Source organism: Nyctibius grandis, chromosome 6 (assembly GCF_013368605.1).
Source record: "Nyctibius grandis isolate bNycGra1 chromosome 6, bNycGra1.pri, whole genome shotgun sequence".
Classification (NCBI taxonomy): domain Eukaryota; kingdom Metazoa; phylum Chordata; class Aves; order Nyctibiiformes; family Nyctibiidae; genus Nyctibius; species Nyctibius grandis.
In genome coordinates this window covers 73,673,180-73,692,871 of record NC_090663.1, presented here as the reverse complement: position 1 = coordinate 73,692,871, position 19,692 = coordinate 73,673,180, and the positions used below count along the sequence as shown (strand labels likewise).

The following is a 19,692-nucleotide window of genomic DNA, read 5'->3' as shown; positions in this document are numbered from 1 at the left end:
TAGGATAACCATTTTTCACATTACATTTTCTTTGAAGATGCATTTAAAGACTGCAATGCACAGCTCAGGTGCTAAATCATTTCTCTACCCTTCCAACTTCCTTTTATTTTTCTGTTAACTACAAATCTATTAGTTACTCACTAACTTAAAGGACCTTCACTAATAGCGTATTGAAATCAGCTAAAAAGTGTTCCTATGTAATTTTTCTGTCCCACTTAAAAACTGTTTGAGTGTAATCAGCACAAGAGACAGACACATTCTAGAGGCACCAGACAGACATTAGAGCAAGCATGCTCTGCTATAATGAGAGCTGATATCCACTTATTTCCTATTCAAGCAGAGACACACACATATCTGAAGTGCTGATCTCGGAGACTGCACCTACTGGGTGCAGTGAGCAGTGCAGTCAGCCACTGAAAATCATCTTTTCTGATCATCAGTTCTCAATCAATGCTTTGTCATTGTCTCATCTGTCAAAACATCTCCAGGATATTACAGAATACTGGAATTAGGTTAGGGTCTGACCCAAAGCTTTAATTAAATAGAAAGCTTCCCTTTAATTATAAGGGTACTGATCAGTTGTTCTGAGGACTGGTGCTACCCAGTGTCTTACTGTTCTCCTTGCTGGTCCTGAGACTTAACCCGTCCACACACAAGCAGTTTTTCCTTCAGCTACTTCTTTCTCTTAAAGCTTTAGAGCTGCTTTGAATCCCATGCTGCTGCAGCTGTGGTTATCAAACGCAGTTGCTGAATCTGCATCCAGGAAAAGAGGTCCTGTTGAATGCAGACTTTGTTCTCCTCCTCCACCACTTTACCTGGAGAACCGTTGTTCCCTTGGAGTTCCAGTCAAACAGTGCAACCGTAATCGAATGTCTCTTCTCAAATAACCAAAGTCATGGCAACACACTGAGAAGCTGTACTTCAAAGTTTCCAAACAAATACCATTTGTTTTTACTCTTGATTTGTTGGGGAAAACAGTGCCTTGAAATATTCCGTGGTTCTTCAGTCAAGCCAAACTGTCCTTGCTTACATCAGCTTTGTTAGTGTATCCAAGACTTCACACATTTTTCCATCAACCCACAAATTAAGTCAATCACTAAAAACCTCCCCAGCATAAATTTTTTTATTGCATCAAACAAACTCTTTTTACTGAACATCTGCTTTAAGTAGCCAGCTTTAAAAAGGGAAGCACACCAATTGGTAGAATGCTAACAAATATTTTCCATATACAGGAATAAATGACTGCAAGTCTGTGTGAAGAAACAATTAAAATCTTTAGGATTATGAATGTTTTTACATCTGACAAAAACAAATCTTTTCGGACAGATTCCTTAATAGAAGTTCCACCCATCAATCTAGGAAGTTTTATTGTCCATCCCTCCCTATGAGGCACAAAAAATGTACCGTGGGCTGTAAATCAAAATGTAAATTATAGGAGAAGGACTCACGAGGGTTGTAAAAACTGACAGAGAAAACTCCCTGTGAATTTTAGTAGTATGAACTTTGAATTAAGATACTGAGTCATTAAATATTACTTAGAACACATCAGAATAGTAATGCTCACAGAGATTAAAGGGATGAAAAGGGGTTTTTGTCCAATAACGAAAAAAACATCAAAGCTAGGATGTAATTTCCAGTAGGATGTTGCTTTATTATTTGCCCTACAAATTTACAAGTACAAGTATTTACCTCTCGAAGAGGGATAATAAGGCTGCACAAGTTCTCTTCTTTACTAGTAAAGCAAATGTAGTTTGTAGAAACAAACATCTGACCCAAAATATGCATTTTATTGAATGGAGTCCAGAGAGTGCAGTCTGTGTGTCCATCTAATTTCTCATCCTTGGGAAGTCGGAACAATGCACGGTATCTCTCACTCTTTGCTCTGGCATCAAGATCCCTAAAAAAAAAAAACCACAGAAAGCTTTTCTTGTTTTAAGAAATACATAATATATTTTAAGATGTATTTTATACAAATCATTGCAAGTTACCTGCAACATACAACTCACAGTTAAGCACCTAGTGTACAGCAAAACAGGGGAAATAGTTTGCATATAGGGGATGTATAGTCTCTGCTGCTGGAAGATTCTAAAACTACATGAAAAAAAAAATCTGCCATGAATGACTGATACATTGATCCTGACTTCTCAGAGGGTACAAGCTGGGCCATCTTTTCACATTCAGCCCTACTTTCTGAGAATATACACAGTGAATCCATTTATTATTAAATAACACACAACCCCATGTAATATTACACCAAAAATGCTTCTTTGAGGCTTATTTATTAACATGATGGAATCCCTAGGACTAGAGTTTGTTAACAATTTCAATACTTAGTCTTGATAATGCATTCAGTGCAAAACACTGAATAGTTAAAAAGACAAACCTAACTGATATAATGCACGTCTTATTACTATGTAATAAGAAATATATACAAGCACTGGTTACAATTCTGTATAGTTCACTAACATGACCAACGTATACAATAGTTAAAAAAAATAACAAGAAACTATCAAATGGCAGTAGGATATCTATAAAAGAAGCAGAAATATTTTCCAGATAATTTTTCATCCCTTAGAACTTTATGTCATTTTTTGTATCTCTGTTACCTAAAATAAATTCTAGATAGAATTAATCACCTAGAGTTATTTTTCAATTCCAGACATAGGACCAAGTATGAATATTAGGCATATTTCTTAATAACACTTAAATAGCTCTGTTAGCTTCCCCTGGTAACATAAAAGGGCCTTACAACAGATACCTAATGCAGCTGGTGTCAAGAGATATGTTAAAGAGCTTCTGAACAAATGAGAATTTGGCTCAAACATGTTTCTTTTATTTTTGTAACACGTTCATATCAAATGTTTGCCCCTTCCTATTTCAACAGGAGACCAAGTAATTATATTTAAATTATTAGTCACATTTTGCCACTGCTGGAATCAATCATTCCTTTTGGAGTAACAGTAAACAGCAACATTAAAAAACTTCTGGACAAAACACTGCAAGTAAAAGGACTGAGGAGAAACAAACGAGCTACCTACCGTTTTAGTGCAGATACTTTTTTGGGGGATTTCTTTTTCAGTTTGGGTAATGACCTGTCTTGCTCAAATCCTTCATTGTCCAAAAGCTGTCGCATAGCTATATTGGCAAGCTGTTCCATTAGTTTAAATGTCTCACTGATATTAAGGAACACTGAGAAGAAATGTTCACTTGACCTTGTGCTCACTTTGATCATATCAGGGAAGAGAAGCGTAGCATTCTTCTCAAGTTGAGTGATATCAACCCAGCGGATAACTAACTTTGCTGAACAGAAGCAAACAAAAAAAGATTCAGTACAAAAACTAGCATATTCAAAAGCATTTATTTCCCTCTTCCTATAAAATGTATTCAGCTGAAATTTTCTTGCAACTTGAAAAGCTGGGAGGATAGCATAAATAGACACAGCTTGTATAAACAAACTATGATCACCTGACACACATCAGATAAAAGAGTTTAAATATCATTTACTTCTGTACAGAACACCACACAAAAGCATTACAAAGCTAGGTGGGCTAGCATAATTTATCATTGCCACAGCACTTGCTCAGATTCTGATGTCCTCTTTTCCTATGGAAGCAAAGAAACCTAGTCTAAACACATCAGACAGGCCTGCATTATTTTTATATATTAAAAAGTTTCAAATATTACAGTAATGACAGAACCTTGGCTTTTCTTCCAACACTACTACAGGTTAGGATATTGTCCTTAAAACAGGGACTAAATCGACATTTATTTATCGCACACACACAAAAAAAAATCCAGTCATTCGCTAGGGTACGTCTACACAGCTAAATAAAAAGACCTGGGACTGATCCATTGCCATAAGCAAGTACTGCAGACTCGCTCACCTCCCCACTGCTTAGAATTAACTCCCTCTAGAGCAGACTGGTTGCATCCACGCTACATAGTTCTCGATCCTGGGTCTCCTCTGAGCCCTTTGTGATGCTCTGGTGTTGTACACGAGTAAATGTGGCATTTGAGGTTGCAAAGTCTGCCAGAGTAGTACTGGAGGATTGTGTAAGAGCAGAAGGAGCCAAAACTGGTGTGATCTCATCCCTATTCCCTTTTGGGCACAGTCCCTGAAGTGAACTATACCTCTAAACGATGCCCAGGTATTGTTTTACAGAGAACTATTTTGAGAAAGACAAAACAAACAAGGGATCGAGCACACATTTAAGCAGTGTGACAATCAGGGAATTGCTCCCTGCTTCTGTTTTCCTCAGCAGTGTCTTTTCACCTCCAGCAGTTCAGCAGGTGAACAGTAACAAACTACAGAAGATTTCTTAACAATTCTTAGATGCACAGACCATTGTTGTACCATAAAACCTACCTTCCCGGCCCATGAGGAAAGAGTAAAAGCAAAGGTGATTAATGCTGAGATACACCCAGCCCTGACGGGGAACCTTCCCCTTCCAGTAACTGCAGGAGTAGTAGTTCACTAATTTCTCTTCTTCCGGCATCCCAAATAGCTTGTGAAATTTCACTATGGCTTCCTTAAATTTTTCTGTATCGTCATCCTCCTTGATGCCATTGATTTTGTTGTACTCAGCGATGATGCCCTAGTAGGGAGTGAAGGAAGTACATCACATGTTAGTTGCCATGAGGTATCAGATATCCTTATCACCATTGCTGTCTGGGCCAGAGGCCACAACAGTTACTGCAATGTCAAGAAAGTCTTTCGCTTGCCTCTTATTCTTCTGCCCATTCTTTTGCTTATATAGTTATTTACTTTATTCAAGGCTGTCTTTCTGATGACCTTGCTCCCTACCATGTCTATGTCAAAAGCAACTAAACACCAGTACGCTGTTTTAAATTAACCAGCCTATCTCAAATCCTCCTGAGACCTCTGTAAAGCACCTATGATTTGTAATATTTTCACCTTTCACATAAATATGCTCCCTGAGGAGACAGGGATAGGATTTCATCAGAAAATTTTCTTCCAAAAGAACGGAAAAAAGTAAAAGGAAAAAAAAAAAAATCAGTTGTTCATTAGGGAAAATATCAAATGACTTTTATGACCCCGCTTAGTGGACCTTGAGCAAAAGAGAAGAGCAAGAGGAAAAAAGAAATATCTCCTATTAGACTAACTGGCAGGATGGAAAAATCATTCATACTTTCAGGTGCAGAAGAGCTTCATGAAATTTGAAGTGGCAGCAGTCTAGTGAAAAGCTGCTTTTTGATACATCAAAGACTACAGTTCCTTCTGTTCTATGCCGAAGTTCTGATCTATTCACTTATTTTCCCCAATCTCTTTTATAAATCTTCTCTATTGTCTTCTCTGTTAAAGTTATAAAAAGGAAAGTGACTTCTTGCCTTCAAATTGCTCCATATTTACAGGGAAAGCAGAGTATAAGACAGCGAACCATCATTCACAATTAATATTTGTCCCACTCTAAAAAGCAACAATTTCCTTAAAGGATTATATTTCACAAGTGTCCTGGTTTGGCCCAAACCAGGCCAATTAGTCTTAGAGAAACCAAGGTCGCTGCTAAATTCCTCACTGCTTATGAGTGAAGAGCCGAAGGGGGGTCGCACCTGCAGGGAGGAGCAGACAGGGCAGGTGACCCAAGATTGACCAACGAGGTATTCCATCCCACACACGTCATTCTCACTTTCCTATTTATCACTAACCCACTGCCTCCTGGAGGTGGGGCCCAGGAGGGAGGGGCCCTCCTGTCTCCCGCTGATTGGTACCAGCTTTGCCAATTCTCCAGTTAAAAGCCTGCAGGTGTGATGGCAGGGGAGCTACTGCATTTTCCCCTCTGCCTGTGCTGGGGGGAGCAACTCTGCCTGAGGAGGATTTCCAAGCTCTCAGTCTTGGCTTTGTATATATTTGTATATATTTGATTATTTCTATTATTATTGTTATTATACTCTTTTTCATTATTATAGTTTATTAAAACTGTTTTAACTTTCCAACCCATAAGTCTCTCTCCCTTTTCCCTTTCCCTTAGTGGGGGGAGAGGGTTAACAGAGAGCATCTGCCACCTGGTTAATAGCTGGCCCAGCTTTAAACCGTGACAACAAGACAGATGTCTTCTCGCATAAGGTGTTTCTATGATCATCTATAGCCCTCATACCTGACCCACTAGTAAAACACAAACAACTAGGGGATTCTTAAGACAGCTGACTTACTACATGAAATGTTAAAAGACAAATGAGACAAAGCCAATGCCTAGAATGCACACCAAGTCAGTACAGTAATTTTGCTTACAATCAATTTTTTATCAAAATATTTATTTTTAGATAATTCTTAGTACTGTTTACCAGTATAGCTTATCTCTCCTATAAGGAGAAAAAAATTCTGGTAAAATAGACCCAAGAAAAACCAAACCATAAAACAAACAAACAAAAACCAATCAGCAACGTTTAACACCTATATGAAGTGTAAATGCCAACACTACAGGATTTAACTACGCAGAAGAGGGTAAGGAGACATTATACGACAAGTGCACGAAAAAAAATTAAAGCTTTCCACTGGAAAAGCAGTTACATAGCAAACTGTCAAAGTTTAAGACAGAAGCAACAGCACAACTAATTTTAGAACACAATGTTTGAAGCCCTGTCTATATATGTATTTTTTTTTTTTAATCACACTGCTGTAGTTATGTGTGCTAATCCCAGTTTCCCTAATTTTTTTTACACACATGTTGCTACTCAGAATCTGGTTTTCCTTCAAAAGGGTGGAGCAGCCTGGGGACTACCAAGTCAAATTTGTTTAGAATTCACATCAGTTTTCCTTCCACAGTCACATTTATCATTAACAACATTTATAATAATATATTTAACGACCTGTATTTTTCCTCTGACAAATGTATTTATGTCATTCTCATTTTCAAAGATTGAGAGAGTTTGCAACAAGTTCTGTTCAAGCCATTCCCAGTGTTCAGTGATTTCCTTCCTTGAGCAACCTGTACATAAAGAAAACACAAAAAGTCACAAAATAATTCATCAATGTCAATGTCCTCTTAATCATGAACAAAAGACTCTAATAAAACTCGCCAGTAACTGGAGATACAATATTTCACCACATGTTGTATCCCTGGAAATTCCAAGAATTTCTTTAAGAAATAGATAGCAAACTTCAAGATTATTCTGTGAGAAGCACAGGCTACTTACACCAGTATCCTGAGCAAACCCCCCCTACATTTAGAATTCTAACCACAATAATGACACTGAGCTGCCCAATGTCACAGTAAAGAGTTAGCAAAGATACTACCTGCATCTGTTAGGAACAGACAAAAAAACCCAACAGTTGTATATTCTACCATTGGCTCCTAACTCTTCACCATTATATACATCTATAAATTATGAAACAATGATAAAATTTCAAGAGTAAAGGCTGAAAAGAATAATTTTCCTGACAAGAACATTACACTGTCTATTCCTCAAAAGAACAGTGCTGAAAGACCTCTAAGAAAGCTGTATCTTTTTAGGGCAAGAGGGTGTCAGAGGTAATTTACTTTTAATGATGAAAGAATAAACTAAACTTCGATGATCCCAGCTTGCTTAGGAGATCAAAAGGGGTCAACTGAGATATCTTTGATACTGAGGAATCAGCATACATGTAGTCTGTAAAGTAGTACAGAACAGGGATGAAAAAGCTTCTTGTATGAACTAGAGTTTATCTATGCAAGTATTTGCTTCTGTTTTACTTGAGATGGATTGTAATAAATACAACTCCCATTTTGACCTCGTTCTCAGTATTTTGCAGAATAAGTTGTTCATGCTCTTCAGGATCTGTCTGTGCCCACCCTGAAGGAAGAACAAATTCAAGCACTCACAAAAAAATTGTTCCCCCAAAAAATGATATTGAGGGAATTATGTCAAAACCGTGACTTTTAAGTAAGTATTTTCAGAAAACAAACATTACATGTTCACATAGGAGCATCTGTACCTGAAGCTTGATTAAAAGTATCTCAGTCCAGGTAGGAAATGGCATCGATACTATGTCATCTTTTTGTTCAAATCACAGATTTGGCTCATTTTACTCAGAACTAGCAAGTAAATGTACCTACCTGCTAATGCCTACAGAACCCAACAAAGTGAAGGGGCTCATGTGAAGCAACCATGAATGAGAAAGAGGTTAAATTACAACAAACTGTTGCTAATAACTTCTTCAGCTTCACTACAGGCACAAATTGTCACATCTGTGCATAAGTGTTTCCATGGTTTGTAAAAGAAGTCAGTGCAACCATCTTGAATACATACCAAACAATGATTTTCCTTGTTGTTCAGCAACAAATGATGGGGAAGAATACTCTTTCTACAGTATACAATCAGAGCTTTACACAACTCCAATGAAAGCAACAGAACACAAGATTCTGTGCAACTTCCAGGGGAGTTTCACAATTGTAGTTTTAGTATGGGTACACAAATCATGTTGCAGAATAGCCTGCATATCTAACCGATATTACAGAACCACAAGTGATTGCAACTGCTGCTTCTCCTTAAAACTACTGGATGCAACCAGACCTTTCTGGAACTCAGGAGGTGGTCTGAAGACTAATTTATTTATTCTTGGCTTTTACACTGCTGTAAAAAGCAATGATGAAATACATGAGCTATGTATATAAAACTAGACTGTCATCAGAAAAATCACTCATCTCTTGAAGAGCAGTGACAAGCAGTGCAGACACTGTCATGATGAACTGTTTCTTAAAGCTGTCTATTTCTTGTTTGCAGTTCATCAACTATTTTTCATCACTGCTTATGAAACAGCTTTGGTTGATTATTCTCAGCCTGTAACAACCCATCTCATTGTTTCATTGCTTTTTGTCTCCACTATCTTACTCTTTACTCTCACAGTCTCATCTACAGCATATCATTCCATCAGGCCAAAACCCACACCCCAGTTCTCATCAATTTATCATCACAGTCTAGATCTTCCTCTCTGCTTTGTTCACTCAGGATTAAAAAGCACTTTTGCTGCGATGTTTTAAACTACATATCTATTTTAACTCTGCTACTGACAAATCTTTGCCTATCTTAGCATATTAGAAGCATTCACCATTTTGCTATTATTGGCCTTTTAGGTAAATTCAGCAATATCTCTAACTCTCAAGGAAGGGAAAAAAACATTTAACAGTTAAACCACTGCACTTTGGAATACAGAGCCCTCAAGACTGACGGGAAATAAAAGAGAAAATAGCTAGAGCGCATACAGTAGGCAACTAATGGTACGCTCAGCTTATGGCTTGCTCCATGGATGAAATGGCGTAATGTTGGCCAGCATCCCTGGTAGCCTGAGCTATTCTCCTCAATCTTCAGGGAGGAAACGAGTGTGTTAAACTGAAGTTGGAGAGCTAAAGGAGGTTTAGACCAGAAGAGCTGGATGGAGGAAGGATGCATGGTGCTGATGAGAGGATGAGAAGGGGCAATTGCCTGGCAGGTGGGGTGGAGTAACAGCATGAGCAACATGGGAACACCCCTGGGTGTCAGGGTTAGGTTTCTAGCATCTGGGTTGGTTTGTCTAAGGTAAGAGTGAAGGTACAGAGGGAATGTGAGCGAGTTCAGGACGGAGAAGAAAATTAGCAAGTCATATAAACACGCTTTCAAACACACTCAGAAGTATACTCTCAGTATTGTTTCAGCCAGTGACTGAGAAATGGCTTAACTTGAGACACCTGATGAGGCTGTCACACCTGGTCTTGTCTTCCAAGTAGATACTTACCCGAGATGCTTATCAGTCAACCTGAACTGCTGCCCTTAACTGAATGCACTACAAGAGAACCTGTAACACTTCAGGGAGCCTAAAATTGTTCTTGCCAGTAATGGAAGGTTCAGAAGTGGACTGGCAAAACCTCAATTTGCGCAGAGAGGGAGGAGAATATAGTTACATCTGGTAAACTCAACAGCACTCTAACTAAAACTTCTAGCTTCGTAAACCAAAGCACATGGGCTTTTCTGAAAACCTTTTCCAAGGCACGTAATAAAAATTCAAGGTTGGTGCTTTAAAATAATCCGTAATTAATTTTTTTCACGTGTGAAATACAGATTTAGAAACTTCTATGGAAAGGCACATAATTACTGTTACCAAAAAAAACCTATAGCAGTGGTTCTATACCTGAAAAACACACAAAGCCATCGTAAGAATGACGGATTTTATAGGTAGGGAAGGATCTAAAAAAAGTTCATTTCCAAACAGAGTTTACATATACCATAATTTTTCCCCCTAAATTGAGCACTAGCAGACTGGGAAGGGACACTGACAGAGGACACAGAGGGGCTATTACAATATGCAAGGCTGATCACGTACGACATTTTGGATTTCTAGACCATTACAAAATTAATATACTTACAAATGTTCTTGAAAAGTTACCAATGACATCTTTCCAGTATAGTTCAATAGACAGAACTCTAAATCGTAACATCTTCAACACAACACTGCACTGGACAAAGTGCTCTTAAGCCTCCTTTACAGAGCTATAAAGCCTAACATCTACCAGCTAGCATTCTCATACAGCCTAGATCAGTAGACTTAATATCCAGGAAAATTCACATCCAAAATGAATTATAAACAAATCTGGGGTCTAAATATAACTTAAATAGTCATTTTAGAGCAAACAAAACCTTTTGGATTTTTACCCTCAGAATAGTCTTGTACAGAACAAGACCAAATGTCATGCAGCATGAATGAATCAGGAAACAATCCAATTTCTTCCAGTCACTCTGTATAGCTACTTGCTGAAGATGGAGATTATTGCTTTATAGAAGGCAGAGAGGAACACGACAAACTTCTGTAACAATAAGAGATTACAAGTACCAAATAATCAGCAGTCCACCCCTTGGGAACAGGGAGGGACAGCTGTACAATGCAGGATAAATCAGAGTTGCATATCTAAATCCCTTTAACAACCCTTGATCAGTTCAGAAGGAATTGCTTTAGTTGCAAATTCATAAAACAAGCACATTGTAGAGCCTTAGGCAACACTGGACTGCTCATCTTCAAGGTTGCGTAGATAAATAATTTGCTCTCTGTAAAACTTTACCTCCCTGTAAAAGCCACACTATTCCCTCAGGTGACGAGACTAAGCTAGTGTGGTCTTAAAATTCAACAAAAATAACTAAGCCAATCAACCGGCTAGATATTAGGAGACTAAAAATTCAAGAAACTCTCCACAAAATGGAAGCACAGATATATACGTTAACTACTTTAGGAATTTCTGTTAAAGATTCATAATTGAAGAGCATGTTTATTAAAACTAGCTTAAATGTAAACAGAGTACCATATTTCTACATAAAACCTGCCATATCTGTCACAGAAGAGAAACAAAACCCCCACAGTCCAGCAGCAGCATAAATCCCTATGCATAGGGTACATTTGCTTATTCTGGGGCCATAACTCATCTGCCTTCAATTTCGTGCCCCTGTTTATCTGAGAACATACATTGTAGGTATAAAATTATAGAAATTATTTATAAGTGTCATGCAAAAAACCTGCAAATGCACTTAAAGTCACAAGGTCTGTTTCCAAAGTCTTAAAAATTCATTTCTGAATATGTGCACAGTATGAGTGTCTTTGAAGAAACACTATTTTGTTGAGAGCTTTGTGATATGTTATTTTCTTTGGAAGGGAGTCTGCAAACAGCAAAAAAATTTGTGCCCTCAGTTGCTCCCTTTCAAGTTTATGGGACAGAGGTGCTTACTAATTGCTGCGTGCTGACATTTGGATAAAGGGAAGATGGGATTGCACGTGCACTTACAACTACCTCTTGTGTAAATAAACAAATACTGGCACAAATAATGTACAAATAGTGTAAATAAACATACTGGCAAATACTTTTACCCTTCTTTCTCATGACTCAGATTCATGGAAAGCTGACATGCAAGGTCTCATTACTTATGGTCACAGCAGAGGAGCTGACAGTACAAAGCAAGCAGTTAAATGAAGATTTGGAAATGACCTTCATAATATTGACAATTTCATTAATATCTGTTTTTACTATTAGCTGTCACTAAACACAGATTAGGTTATATGCATTTTAAAATCTTCACTGAGTTGGCACCACCAGGTACAGAGGAAAAACAGGCTATTTAAATTGATGCCTTCTTTCAGGTCTGATACTATCAGAAGTAGCAAGAAATACTGGTGCTAAGATAAGCTACTAAAAAACTTCCTCTTGGATTCAGAACATGACACAGCTTTGATATCACCTTTGTCAGACACACAAATCATATGCTCATAAGAATAGAATCTGCTTTGAACTGCTAAAATTGTTAGATCTATGGCAAACCTTCATCCATTCCTCCTCCCCTTCCCAAGACACAGGATTTCTCTGGAGGAAAAGTCATCCAAATAATCTAAATGTCAAATCTTATTGGGTGAATGTGCACAGATGAGAGGGCACTGTTAGGCCAGAAGAAGTCTACAGCTTCATTAACTAGTATTTTTGAATGTCAGAGAGCATTGGGGGTGCTGGAAGTTACCAGTCTATTAAAGAGATGACAGGCATGTATGCATTTCTCCTTTGTCCTCTTTCTCAGTTTTCTTTCAAATGAACAGAATTCTGGCTGCTGCCTAAAACAGTGTTTGAAACCTTAGAGCTAGAGGAGTTGCATTCAAAAGTTCCCACTTGCTAAGACTGAAAAGCAATACTATTAAACTGAGGATCTGACCTTACAAGCTTGGCCAATCAAAGCTAAATAACCTCGACCTTCTGCATTCAGCTTCGGACACTTTTCATAGCCAGCGAACAGAACCAGAGACTAACTACATACTGCTTTATGCTACTTGGAACAGGTACCTGACCACAGAAATAAACATTTAGTATTTACAGGATCTGATTTCATGCAAAAATCCTATTTAATGTATCAAAATATCAACTTCTTTGATTTTGCCAACTACTATAATGACAGAAGAAAGTCTTATGGTTAGATCTGTCAAAGTTTGAGCCTTAAAGACCAAAACTCTTAAGAGCTGTTGCATCTATGTAAGAACACACACTTCTGCATTTAACTCTAACCTAGCTACCATCTTGTTGAATTTCTAAGTATATCATATTTAGAAGGTCAAGACACTGTCTGAAATAAACGTCCAGGAGGCAGGCGTCCCTGGGATCTAGACGGTATTTATCCTGGAGGAGACTGAGCTCACTACCCAGGAGATGCCATACCGATATTCAGTACTCAGGTGAGAGGTGGGGTTGCGCTATCTTCCCAGTGTCCATTTCAAGGGAAGCCAGGTGCCCTGTCTGGATAATTTGCAGGCTATAACCCAGGTACTCCACCTGCCATACTCTTTAGAGATACCCCATCACGCAGGAATGCTGCACTTCCTATAGGAAGTGCTGTACGAGTGAGCCATGGGCATGAAGAAGAACATGCAAGGAGGAGGGATGGATACGAGACTGCTTGTCTGGGGACGTCTTTGGGAGATGAAGGGTGGGAAACAACAGAGGCTGCTGTCCCTGCTCCATGGCCATTTCTGGTTTTACTCAGTCATTGTGCATAACACACACACACACATGCTGGCATTCAACGTCTGAGTATTAGAAGCTTTGGAGCTTCTTAATTTAACCACTAGAGCAGGTTTTCATCCTGACCCATTTATTTGTCCTGAAATGACTGTACTCAGCAGGCAGGATGCTCTATTAGTTATGTGGCACAGTATCCAGGAAGAATAAAAAACCACATGTTAGCATGTTTGTCCTTACCACAGGCAATAGTCCAATAGACCAAGGAGTCTGGTGCTTGGTACAGGATTCGATATGGTGCCACTCTGGCACTGGAGTCCAACACGACATCAAGTGTACCCACAAGGAGACCTATGGAACAGGAAATTCTGATGAATACATAGTGATGGATAATCCAAGATCCCACAGGAGGGGGTTCTGTGGCCCCCCCTTTTCCATTTCACCCTCCACAGCAAAATGTAGACCTATGTATTCATCCCCACACTTGTTGCCTCATGTTGTAAAGATGGAAAGTGACTTGATAGGGAAAAATCTTCAGTTTCAACAAGACTTCTCTTAAATATACATTGATTCTAGCGGAAAGGCAGATGAATTGAAGCAAAGCAGAAGACAGCTGTTTTATAAAACCATGTTTAGAAGTTATTTAGTTCTTTCATGTGTTTACTGTTGGAGCTCTGGGGGGAGGAACAAAACAACAACAACAAAAAAACCCCACCACACCAACAAAAGCGCCAGACAATACACCCTAGAAGGGTTCAAAACTCAAACGTCAGCTAGAAAAAGTTAAGACTTCCAGCAAAAATAATTATGCTACTTAATGACCTTATTCTTTAGGGTAGAAAGGATCAAAACGCCTAACAGTCAAGCTGGTTTTCAGCTGAAACGATACTGAAAGACAAAGTCATATTGTTTTCCCCAAGTACCTTTGAAAATTCTTTGCTACTGAGGGGGGCATCAACAGCTGCATACCAAATGCTACCAATAATTCTTAACTATATTTCCACTAATTCTAGATCCTATTTTAATAAGAAATTGCACACAAAACTAAACTGTACCCCCTCCAAACCCTCTCCCACAAGAAGCCCTATTTATTTTTAAAAGAGTAAAATTTTTCCCCCTTTTCACCTCCACAAAGAATTTTTATCTCCCCTGCAGAGATATAAGATTTAAATTCTCATGTTGAAGTTCTCAGCAAATTCACATATTGAAAACAGATGGATGAACTTTTAAAGATTTTTTTTTTTCTGTAAATATTTATTGGGGTAGAAATTAGGGTTTTTTAAACAGCTGAAATAAACTGCATGCACCAAAAAACATTCTAAAACACTCCCGTTAAAACCCTCTTCTCCCTTCAAGTGGCTGTTTTCACCTTTTACTGTCATTGTTTTATTAGTTCCTCATTCTGTACTGCCATAACTGGTACAGAAGACTGTTTCCCTCACTGCTGTTCTTCTTTCAGATTTGCTTTATGCATCACAAAGACATAAAAGCACTACCCATTTTCCATCTTAGTAGATCCCTTAAATCTGAACTGAAACTGATATTTGGAAATACCCCACTTATCAGTGATTCCATATTCCCCCATTCTATGTTTTTCATTTGTATTTTGTTTCATACAGATCTTCACAGGCAGGATCAAATGTAATCTCTTCCTGCCCAATGCATTAATATCCACCACTTTTTAATGCAAGAATACCGAAATACATGAGAAACAAGTCTGAACACAACATCAAGTCATTAGTAAGCAGTGTTAAGAGAGCTATCTGCTGATTACAGGATATGAACATAAAACATTAATGTAAAATATCCCAATATTCATTAGTCTAACTAACTAGCTTAGTTGTTCCTATTGCCATCTTAAACCCTCATCTCATGCATTTTGATTACTGGTGTGCACTGACAAGCTGCCTCTGATCAATCCTCCACCAGCCCTCCTTGATACATCTTGACTCCTTTCAAACTCAGGAGACTGAAGTAGGTTATAATGTTCCTTTAAACTTTTTTTTTCTGTGAAATATACTCTCCACTCTAGCTTCACAAAACCAGTATGGCCCTGGTCCAGAAAGCACATATATGCTTCAAACATGGGCAAAGATCCTCCAATGCTTAAAGCTGCTGGTGAGCTCAAGAGTATTGCTCAACTGGAGTGCAGACCAAGCCAGACACTACACTGCGTTAATCATCTCGGTTTGCTGCAAACATGTAGCAGGGCTTATGCCAAAGATTCCTCATGCTTCGCAGCCTCACATGCCTACTGACAGTACTAAATATGCAATAGGCATGATGTAATATCTAAATAAAGTTGTATGCTGGCCAAATGTAATCTTCTCTGAGGTACAGATACACTGTTAAGTCCCTGTAATCTTTAAAAATATGCTTGTTTCTTTCTTCCTGCTGCATTTCCAAATCTGTTGGTGTGTGGGTGGTCCTGCCAACCAATTCTGCCACTAGTTCTAGGCCGGCGCTGCAGCTGTAAAAAATGGGATACCGAAGTAAGGTCAGGGAGCCAGAACAAACCCACTGACTTGTGCAACAACATCAAGCTAAGAGGAGCTTCCTATCCTACCTCCTTCTCCCTGAGATATGGGACATAAGAGAGGAACATGCCCCTGTCCCACCAAGCAGAAACACTGTCAGATAGAGCAGTGTATTCAAGCAATGTGGAGAGCGCTATTAAAAAAAAAAAAATCAAAAGAGACTAGCCAGCACTGACACAGATGGGAGGTAGGTAAGGAAAAGAAAAGAAAGAATACTTTCCACTGGTGCAGTAAGGAGGAGTTGCCCAGTGCCTTTTCAGCAATGGAAACAGGTTGTAGAAATATCTACACAGTGGGGTTAAAAGAAGAAAATTCACAGAACTCAGAAGACCCCATGGAAATTCAAAGTCTAGCTTACAAGGTAATTGCAACAGACAGTTTATCAGTAAAATTTTACTTATATCATGAAATAGCTGTTTCGATAGATGATACATGCGATATTTAAAAAACAATTTATGTGTTCTTATATAGAATCATAGAATGGTTTGGGTTGGAAGAGACCTTAAAGATCATCTAGTTCCAACCCCCCAATTAATATTTACTCTTGGAATCATGCAACTGCTCCTGACTGCTGTCCTTCAGGAACTGTTCCATTTTGCATTGTAGGTCAGTGTTGTTTTTTTGGGTTTGGGTGTTTGTGAGTTGGTTTTTTTGTAATGCAGACATGTGATGCAACCAGAACGAAATCACAGCAGTTCAAACTGATAATCTCTTTGAGGAATTTCTGCATGAAATGATCATAATAAAATTAAAAAAACCAAAACACCGACTTATTTTAATACTGTTCATTAATCCTTCATAAAGCAAGTACCTTTTGAGACATGGTTAAGAAATAAGTAACCAAAAGTTTCTATAGAAACAGAACAGATGACAAGGAATCATATTCCTTAGATTAGACTGGTCCTTGGGCAAGAGCCAGTGAATTATCCAGGCATCAAATCATGTGACTGTATCGATTGCAAATTTTTTTCCCATTATTTCATCAGGTTTCTGACTACATAGTGAAATAAGGGAAGGCCTTCCCAATGTAAGAATACTCAATCGGCAAGCTCTTGTTCAAGTGAGCAGTGTCCATGAGCAAACATTTAAAGCACGTGTTAAAGTTTGTGGGATTAGCGTCCGGCTAACTGATGACAGCCCCGATCCTGAAGGCACTCAAGCACAAGTAACCTCGTACCGAGGAACAGTCCCATCGGACACACATGCCAAACATCTAGAGTAACCATACCTATACACAGGGGCAGGAGGAGAAAGGGAGGGATAATGCCTTCATTTTGTTTGATACAACTTCTTGAATAAAGTCAGATTCCTCTTTTGCAAACTTGAATTCTGAAGCAAAGGTCCAGAAAATTGTTCAATATTTTCTTTCTTTTCTGTAAAATACAGGTATTGGCAGAGGAAAAGCAGTGAAATGTAATAGCTGAAACCAGGGAATACAAAGGCACAACTGGCTAGGGGGCCTGGGCAATTGCTCTTGCATCATGTTACTGGAAGGACATACAATGCACTGGAGGGGATCGTATTGCTGGAAAGTGGTTCAGTTACCTGATGCAATTTATGCTGAAGGAAGAAATCATACTACATTTTACTTACCTGACCTCTGTGCCTCACATTTAGTCGTAAGCTGAAGGGGACCCTATAACCATTGCACAAAGTATACAGATTAGTACCCTGTATTCATGCATTAAATTATGATGTTCTGTATTTGTATCCTTACACTAGCAACCAATTTTCAAACTGTTTTTTGCTAGAAGGGATTATGACCACATGAAGCCTGACCTCCTGCATAACAGACCCCCTTTAAACCAAATGATTTCTACCTGGCCAAAGGATATTTTGCAGAAAGGCAGGTGATCTTGATTTGAAAACTAAGCTAATCGATTCAGCCAGTTAAGACTCTTCCAAGCACCACCGCACTCTCTGCTCTTTGGAAACCAGCCTTCCAGACAGCTTACAGTCCAGACGGATTACAACTTGCCCACAAACAGTAATGAAATCAAGGGAAAACCTGCAGTAGCATCAACTTGGTACACTGCAAGTTACCACCACTGACAACACAAACACTTTAAAATATATGGACTCAAATACCTGTAATAAGTCACAATGTTTTCAGCTGTTTGGGTATCTGTGGCACAGATCTTTGCTGCAGGAATACTCCTCCCTCTTTCTTTTCAAATATAACTCGTGATTATTTTTTTTATCTTTCACAAGAATTTGCAAGTTTCTTTGCAAAACACCCATTACTGGCGTTTTTAAAGGAAAAGCACTTTTATGTACCTTACACATGAACAATCTTTTTTAGTACAAATGATTTTCTTACTGACAAACAGTAATCCTCTTTCACAAAAAGTCACGCTTTGATTTAAACAACACACATGCAAAGATCAAGTAGTCTTTATCACCTTTCTACAATCCCCCTCACAGCAATCTTATGATTATGTTTGTGAGCCTGCAGTGTTTTACCTGCTGAAATATACAGGGTTCTCAAACTAAACTGCATTACATATCCAAGTATGAAGACCTGGATTATATATTACCTCTAGTGCACCTTATTAAAACACTGAAGCCAATTTATTTACTATTTATGAATGATAATAAATAATAATGACACTTCAGACCTTAAAAATTACCAGCAGCCATGGTTTTGTTGCACAGCAAACACTATAAAAAAGCTCAGGACAATATCAGGCAGTGACACTTCCCGTTCAGCTTTAACCATGCAGTCTTTAGACTAGAGGTGGTTTTAGCACACACCAGTGACCTGTGGTACATCCATTCCTCAGTGTCACAGGCAACTTGCACCAAACCTTGCCTAGAGCTGGAAGGATGTCACTCGGCAGTTGGTGCCACTGTTGTGCCCGATACTGCCACCCAGGTCTCTGTCTCCTCCTCCTGTTTGCCAGACCACAAGCACGTCTTATTCACCTGACTCCTGAAAGCCAAGCCCTGCCCTGCCACATCCTTCTCCCAGCTCTGCACTAATATTATCTACTATCTATCTGATAGTCTCTCAAGGCACCTTCCATTAAGAGATTTTTAATCTTAAAAATGCCTGAACAAACAGCATACATCTTTTTAGCTTGTAGAGCAAATACAGAAGTATACCTTCCAAAAGAGCTAAGATTTAATACAGGTCAGACTTGGAGTCATGCTCACGAGCTATCACTCAAATAGTCCCATGGATGTCAGCAGCCTGTTTGTGTATAAGCTCAACACCGCAACTAGGAAAACTTGAAGTGTCACACGTGTCATTAGTAAGAATTTTTCAAAACAGGCACTGTGACATTTCAACACCGAATGAAACACATACTGCTTCAACGGTTCCCAATATTTAAAGTGTGCCGATGACCCCTTCTCTTTCCACTAAGGAAAGATGGACACATAATGAGCTCCGGTCATAAACCTGAAACATCCAAGGGACCTATCTGAATTGTAGACATCAGCTGATTTCTGAGAAAGCCCCAATCAATAGGGTCATATTTGCATCCTGAGCATCCAGTTTTACTTTGATTTCATGGACAATGAATAAACTCTTCCTAAAGTTTAAGTGTTACTTCCTGAACTATAAAAACAATAACTCATAACAACACATAGTTAAAATGCACAGTACAAGCTATTGTTTTTCCTGGTAACCATAATGAATCATTACCCTTCCATTCTTTCTCAAGGCAGTCCATGTGTTTATGTGATTAGCTCTCTCATTT

The 19,692-nt window shown here is 38.6% G+C and overlaps 1 protein-coding gene across 2 annotated transcripts in view; it reads right to left on the bottom strand.

Moving 5' to 3' along the window:
* TBC1D9 (TBC1 domain family member 9) overlaps positions 1 to 19,692 on the bottom strand; it is a 58,109-nt gene that overhangs the window by 28,484 nt on the left and 9,933 nt on the right. For both annotated transcript variants that reach the window (XM_068402921.1, XM_068402922.1), the window contains exons 2-6: positions 13,692 to 13,802; positions 6,829 to 6,947; positions 4,367 to 4,595; positions 3,039 to 3,300; positions 1,690 to 1,897 (exon numbers count right to left, since the gene is read on the bottom strand). In XM_068402921.1, the coding sequence (XP_068259022.1) occupies positions 1,690 to 1,897; positions 3,039 to 3,300; positions 4,367 to 4,595; positions 6,829 to 6,947; positions 13,692 to 13,802 (929 nt within the window). The remainder of the gene's footprint in view (positions 1 to 1,689; positions 1,898 to 3,038; positions 3,301 to 4,366; positions 4,596 to 6,828; positions 6,948 to 13,691; positions 13,803 to 19,692) is intronic.